Source organism: Sinocyclocheilus rhinocerous, unplaced genomic scaffold, assembly GCF_001515625.1.
Source record: "Sinocyclocheilus rhinocerous isolate Xijiao unplaced genomic scaffold, SAMN03320098_v1.1 scaffold1549, whole genome shotgun sequence".
Classification (NCBI taxonomy): Eukaryota; Metazoa; Chordata; class Actinopteri; order Cypriniformes; family Cyprinidae; genus Sinocyclocheilus; species Sinocyclocheilus rhinocerous.
In genome coordinates, this window is record NW_015633205.1 from 246,725 (window position 1) to 252,901 (window position 6,177).

The 6,177-nt window shown below is 40.1% G+C and overlaps 1 protein-coding gene across 1 annotated transcript in view; it reads right to left on the reverse strand.

The window, feature by feature from the left end:
- Window positions 1-971: 971 nt before the first annotated feature.
- LOC107743944 (uncharacterized) overlaps window positions 972-6,177 on the reverse strand; it is a 5,373-nt gene continuing 167 nt past the window's right edge. The window contains exons 2-11 of the mRNA XM_016557405.1: window positions 5,748-5,801; window positions 4,341-4,573; window positions 4,074-4,252; window positions 3,900-3,985; window positions 3,722-3,750; window positions 3,528-3,623; window positions 3,229-3,330; window positions 2,825-2,933; window positions 1,614-1,730; window positions 972-1,051 (exon numbers count right to left, since the gene is read on the reverse strand). Coding sequence (XP_016412891.1) covers window positions 972-1,051; window positions 1,614-1,730; window positions 2,825-2,933; window positions 3,229-3,330; window positions 3,528-3,623; window positions 3,722-3,750; window positions 3,900-3,985; window positions 4,074-4,252; window positions 4,341-4,573; window positions 5,748-5,801 — 1,085 coding nt within the window. The remainder of the gene's footprint in view (window positions 1,052-1,613; window positions 1,731-2,824; window positions 2,934-3,228; window positions 3,331-3,527; window positions 3,624-3,721; window positions 3,751-3,899; window positions 3,986-4,073; window positions 4,253-4,340; window positions 4,574-5,747; window positions 5,802-6,177) is intronic.

Below are 6,177 nucleotides of genomic sequence, written 5' to 3' on the forward strand. Positions count from 1 at the left end.
ATTAATATTTTGCTCTCAATTATTTACTTATCAGACAAGTGGCCGCATGATAAGCGGGGACATTACGTAGTGTAGTCTTTATCATCCTGCAGAGGTTTGTTTTGCAAAATAATCTGCTGACTGTACACTATCTGTCACAGATCGGCCAGGCTCAGCCACCTCACAATCACAGCGAACACCATCACCTGAGTTCTGATCACACGCACCTGTCACGGATTAACAATCACTCTCAGCTCCCATTCATAAGCACACACCTCACACCACTCCAGTGTTCCATCTCGTTCCAACGAAGTGGACTCTCTCTCTATGATATCCGTAAGATTCAAGACTTACCTACCAGTTGTACTTACCTCCTGTGTTTCCTCCAGTGTTTCCTCCAGTGTTCGTTCCAGTCCCTTGCTCCGTGGATACCCCGTCACTCATCGTCTGAGGTGTGTGTTATCCTCTGTCTCCCTTCCATGATCTCCTGGGAATCCCCATACTAGAGTATTCTCTTCTCATCTTCCCAAAGGACTTCCGAACTAGCTTTATACTCACCTGCCCGTACCCTCTGCTTCACTTGCTGAAAATAAATATCATTGTATCTCTCTAACCCTCTGTGTGAGTCTCCTTCCGTAACACTATCCCTCAGCCTTGCCGTGCCCCCCTTGTCATAGCTCCGCACCCCCCAGTTTGGGAACCACTGGAGTAGGCGATTTGTTCTCTATTAATTTGGTCTGTTACGATGCTCTATGTGTTTGATTACTAATGCCGGTGTAGTACGGCGTTGCACACAGAGGACAAAAACAATCAGCCTCGACCCTTTATCATCATTTATGGTAAAATTTGCAAAGCGTACCAAATTGAACAAAACTATATAAATGCAAAATTTGAATTCATGAATATATAACGGTATCCACGGTATAGAAAAATCCATATCCTGGAACAACATAATACCGGTAGTCACTTTCATACCGGTATAGTGCCCACCCCTATTCTCTATCTCCTGAAGAAGGATTTTTTTTGTCTTCTGCCAGCTTCCTACGAAGGCGGTGACGAAGATTGCTGCTGTCTAGAAAGACAGGCAGGAGGTACACGTGTAGAGGTTTGTAACAGCACTGTTCAATAAGGAAAGATAAATTGCACCCAAAAAAATGAAAGCAAAGTTGCAGTAATTGAAGTATGTGAAAATTGTAATTTAGATTTACAAACATAACTCAAAGGTCCAGTGTGTAACATTTAGGGGATACACACATTCCTGAAAATAAGAATTGCTGTGCTTTAATTACTTTAGAATGGGCAGTTTTTATCTAAATACGGTCCCCTTCCACAGAGGCCACCATGTTCCTACTGTAGACCACAAACAAACAAACACTGGCTCTAGATAGGACCACTCACTTTTTCTCATCTGCCACAGTAGTTCTACTACAGCTTGGAAAGGGAGAGGGGTTGGTTGCAATCTACAACCTCATGCTAGTTACCACTAATTCCTACAGACTGGACATTTAAAGCACATAATTCAATGATTAAGCTTAACTGCTACTAAATTATGTGCTAATTACATGCATTTTTTGGTGGAGTAGGATGCATACAGTAGCTTGAATATATCAACCTATTATATTCTATAGTTATACCATTCTGACGGTAAAGGGTTTGTTTCCGCTGTCTCACACTAATGTAAAGCCCCTCAATTGACTGCTGAAGTCCTCTGTGTGTGGTGCCTTGGCTGGCATGAGATGTATCTGGTGTCTCTGTAGAAGTAATAGTGAAAGCAAATCCAATGTTAAAACAACTCAGGGTTACACTTTATTTCGATAGTCCACTTTAGACATTCTATTAACTACAAGTAACTTTGTAACTACATGTCAACTACATGTCAACTAATTCTCATTAATTTGCAACTACATGTCTACTAACTCTCAGAGTAGACTGTTAGGGTAGGTTTAGGGTTAGTAGAGTTGACAAAGAAAGTGTTAGAAGATATTAAGCAGACAGTCTACTAATACTCTACTAACTGCTAGTTGACATGTAGTTGCAAAGTTATTTACTGTTAATAGAATGTCTAAAGTGGACTATCGAAATAAAGTGTTACCCAACTCAGAACTGTTTGTAACGAATCAGTCCAATGAAGGCGAGCGTAGTGAAGAACCCAAGTGCAGTTTATTTACAGGTGATCCAAACAATAATCCGAGACTTGACTTGACATGAACAGACTTTACTTGACGAGGCATGAACAGACTTGACTTGACATGAACAGACTAGACTCACCGACAGCGGGTTACAACTTCAATACACGACGACAGACAATGGCAACATGATGGCTACTTATAGGAAACAAGTTCAATACACGACGAGAGACAATGGCAACATGAGGGCAACTTATAGCAGACAAGAGGGTCACATGACAAGAACAAACCAATGGGAAACAAGACACATGACTAAAACAACCAATCAGAACATGACACATACACAAGGCAGAGAGACATGAGGCAAGGGAAGCATGACACTAACATCAGGAAACAATTACAAAATAAAAGACATGGACATGAACATGAAACAAAAACAAAACCCAAACCCCACATGACACTGTTTCAGTGTTTGAAATTGTATTTGTACATAAAAACCCCTTTTAATCCAACATCATTGAACTTGGTATGTGCACTTCCTGCAGGGAAAATGAAATACCCAACATAAATGTGGCAACACATCTGATGGTGACATGTAGTTTGCTGTAACCCATAGATGATCAGTCTATTATCTTTAGCTGCTCTTTAATATCAAACTTAAAATTTCAGATAGTAGTGGAAAAGGATATTTGCTGTTTCTTTTATCTGGTCATGCTTACCGCCAGCTGCCCATACCTTCACATCAGAAAGCCACTGTGACACCACTTCATCTATGCAAAGTAACTCTGTTTTTAGTCCAGCAAGCCTTGCCGTTTCATCCCGGAGTCTCTGACAAGTCTGATAAACAGTGTTATACAATAATCAGGACTTAGTACGATTAAAAACAGGCCAAGTGCACACAACAAAAGGATACACAAAACAATTAATAGGAGACTTACCTTCACATATCTTGTTGAAAGTGTCTGATGTAGAGAGATACTTTTTTTGTGGTTCCACCCCATTGCATGCAATGTAAACATGTCCACCCGTGCTGTTTAAAGCAAATAATGAGATTATGATGCTTAATCTAAGAAAAATAGGCAAGAATATTGCAAACAATCTGATTACCTGCTTTAGACATTACATGCTTTGTCAGGGCACAACGTGAGAGGTAGCTGTTCACTTGTTCGACCTCCTCACCGGCGGTTGTCCCTGATCCTTCCTGGTTCCTACCACTCCATTTAATCTATTAGTAAATGGTGAAAGAAATTCAATTTAATTGAATGGGCACAATCTGCCTCAAAGGGCTTTACAATCTGTACCAGAAATGATTGAATGAAAAACAGCTACATAGTATAGTGTAGCCCTTCACTTCAATTTCACATTATTAATGTGCTTGTAAACATTACAATTGTACATATGATGCAAAAATATTATACATACTTCACACTTAGTAGCATGGGCTCGAGCATGCATCACACTGAGGAAATGTTTCATTGTGGTCAAATCCTGAAGAGCAGGAAGGACACTAGCAGCTTTCTCCAAGTATGGCCAATATCGTTTTTATACAGTCTGTGCAGAACGCACGCGAGAGAGTCAGCGCAGATCGCTCGTCTCATAAGTGAGTGGGAATTTACCGAATGTGGCACTTGCGTGACAAACAAATCTAATAAAAGCAATGGCATTTCTCTCAATTTGATTTTGGAGTAGTTGGTTGGCAGAAGTAGTTGAAGTGGGGAGGAAATCAAGGTCGCACATATATGGTTCTTTTTGTAACAACTTGGTCAAGTTATGATTGAAACTTGCATTTCTCACTGCTTTCTTGTATGGTTTCCACAAATCTAGACACCGCAATGTCTTCAGCCACAAAGAACCCCTCAAAAAAGGCAGGATCATCAGAGCTGAGGAAGAAAGAAAAATAGGAAATGCATCCAATAAATATATAAAGTAAATAAATAAATAAATTAAAAGACTGAAACAAAAGACCACCTTGTGTCTCGGCAAAAGCGATATAGCTTTCTGTTTCCATCGGCTGAAACAGCCAACATTTCCGGCGTGCAGGCTGAGCAGGTGAAAGGAGCATCACAGCAGAGCTGGTTTTCCTCAAATGAAGCATATGAAAACTCTAAGAAGCTGCGCTGTAGTGTATCGCCGTTGATATGTCGAGACTGGAAGATATATAAAATGAAATAGAATATGTGATGATGTCTGCTTATGGAAAGCAATTGCATAATATGGTAAAACAATTACACTTACTCTTCCTCCAATCTTAGTGCGATGCTCCAGCAGCTTTGCGAAGGCTTGTCTGGAGAATCCCGGAGAGATGACCTTGAGTTGCTGAAAGGAGCTCAGGAGATCCAGTGTATAAAGTGTGGAACTGGTGACAGAGGCTGGCCAATATCCACTCCTAAGGTGGTCCTTCAAGTCAGGGGTCCACTGATGCTGGCACGTTTGACAAACATATAGTGGCTGATGCAAGTCAAAACGCCCTTGGAACAAAAAAAAATAAATTAAACAAATAATAAATACACATTTACCCAGGACTGTACAGTGCGACATATATGTCGCACATGCTACGAAAAAACTGGTCTGTGCGATGAATAAATTTACCACTGTAGCACGCGTGCGATACAGTTTTGCATGTTCATAACACAGCCACTTAATAGTGTAAAGTGATTTCGTTGTGCTTCTTTGTGTGTGTGAGATTGATTACAGCCTACTTGGTAGTTAGGGGTGTGTGATATGATTATTTTTGATCGTGGACTATTAAAATGTCTCTGCTTTTGATCTGCTTTTGAAGAAATATCATAGTATCGTGTTACAGCGCACAAGAGTGGCCAGCAGACATGCTTGATCTGTGACACGCACTATGCACTAAACTAAAAAAAGATGCAACTGTTGAGAGCATTAGTCTCAGAGGAGTGTCATGGTATAGGTTAGTTTGCTAGTTTGCAAATTTAGCGTTTTATTTAGTGATGTCTTCCCACAGATCTGTTCTACTATAATGTGTAATGTTGAGGTGTAAAAAGGTGTTATGTTTCTGCACTCTTCCATTTTTAGCAAATAAAGAAAAACTTTCTCTAAAAACTATTTTTGTGATGGTTTGTATTTTTTTTGTGTGTGCTATTAAACATTAATACCTGTTTAAGTAATGAACTCCATTACTTGTGTTTGTTTTCAGACATGATAACAGACGTTTTATACTTGTGCTACAACTGTTTGGCCTGTGCTACAAAACTTTCAACCTCTCTAGCACCAGTGCTATGTGCAAAAAATTATCAGTATCACATTGTTTACATTTGTCTAACTTGCTAAATTTCAAACAGCTGTTTTGATTGGACTTCATGCTGGAAGGATGCAAAGAATGTTACTGCTTTGCAACAGCTAACGATCGTTTGTTTGTTTGCGAAGGACAAAAATAAAAGATGTCTGTCACTTTTATTTATTTATATAGCGCTTTTAACAATACAGATTGTGTCAAAGCAACTGAACAGCATTAATTAGGAAAATTAGTCTCAGGTAAATTGTATTCAAAAAGCATTAGTCTGTCTTGGTTTCAGCTAATGACAATACCATGTGCTATACCATAGGTTTTGACACAACTGCAGTTGTAATCACAATGCCACAGCAGACTATAATACATCTGAATAATGCATTTTTTACCATTGATGGTAATTAAAATCACTGGTTTGCCTGGTAACACGATGAAGTTTGTGCCTTCACAGGATCAGTCCAGCACCTTCACAGTTGGCAAAATGCAAGCTGGCAAAAAGAAAGAAAACGTCTCAGGTTACTTATGTAACCATGGTTCCCTGAGTAGGGAACGAGACACTGCGTCCTCTAGGGGTCGCTGTGGGGAACTCCTCGTCGTGACCCGTGTCTGAAGCATACATTGAAAAAACACCAACTCGTTGGCCAGCGACAGCCATGACGTCACTACCTGTTAGGGCCAGACTCCTGGGCCCGGGGTAGAGCTGAACAAGATCAATAACGCGTAACCCTTACCATACAGGATTTTAGAAAAGTGGGCAAAGCATAACGTGCACACTTACCACTTATGTGGATTTTAGAAAGTGGGCAAAGCATAACGTGC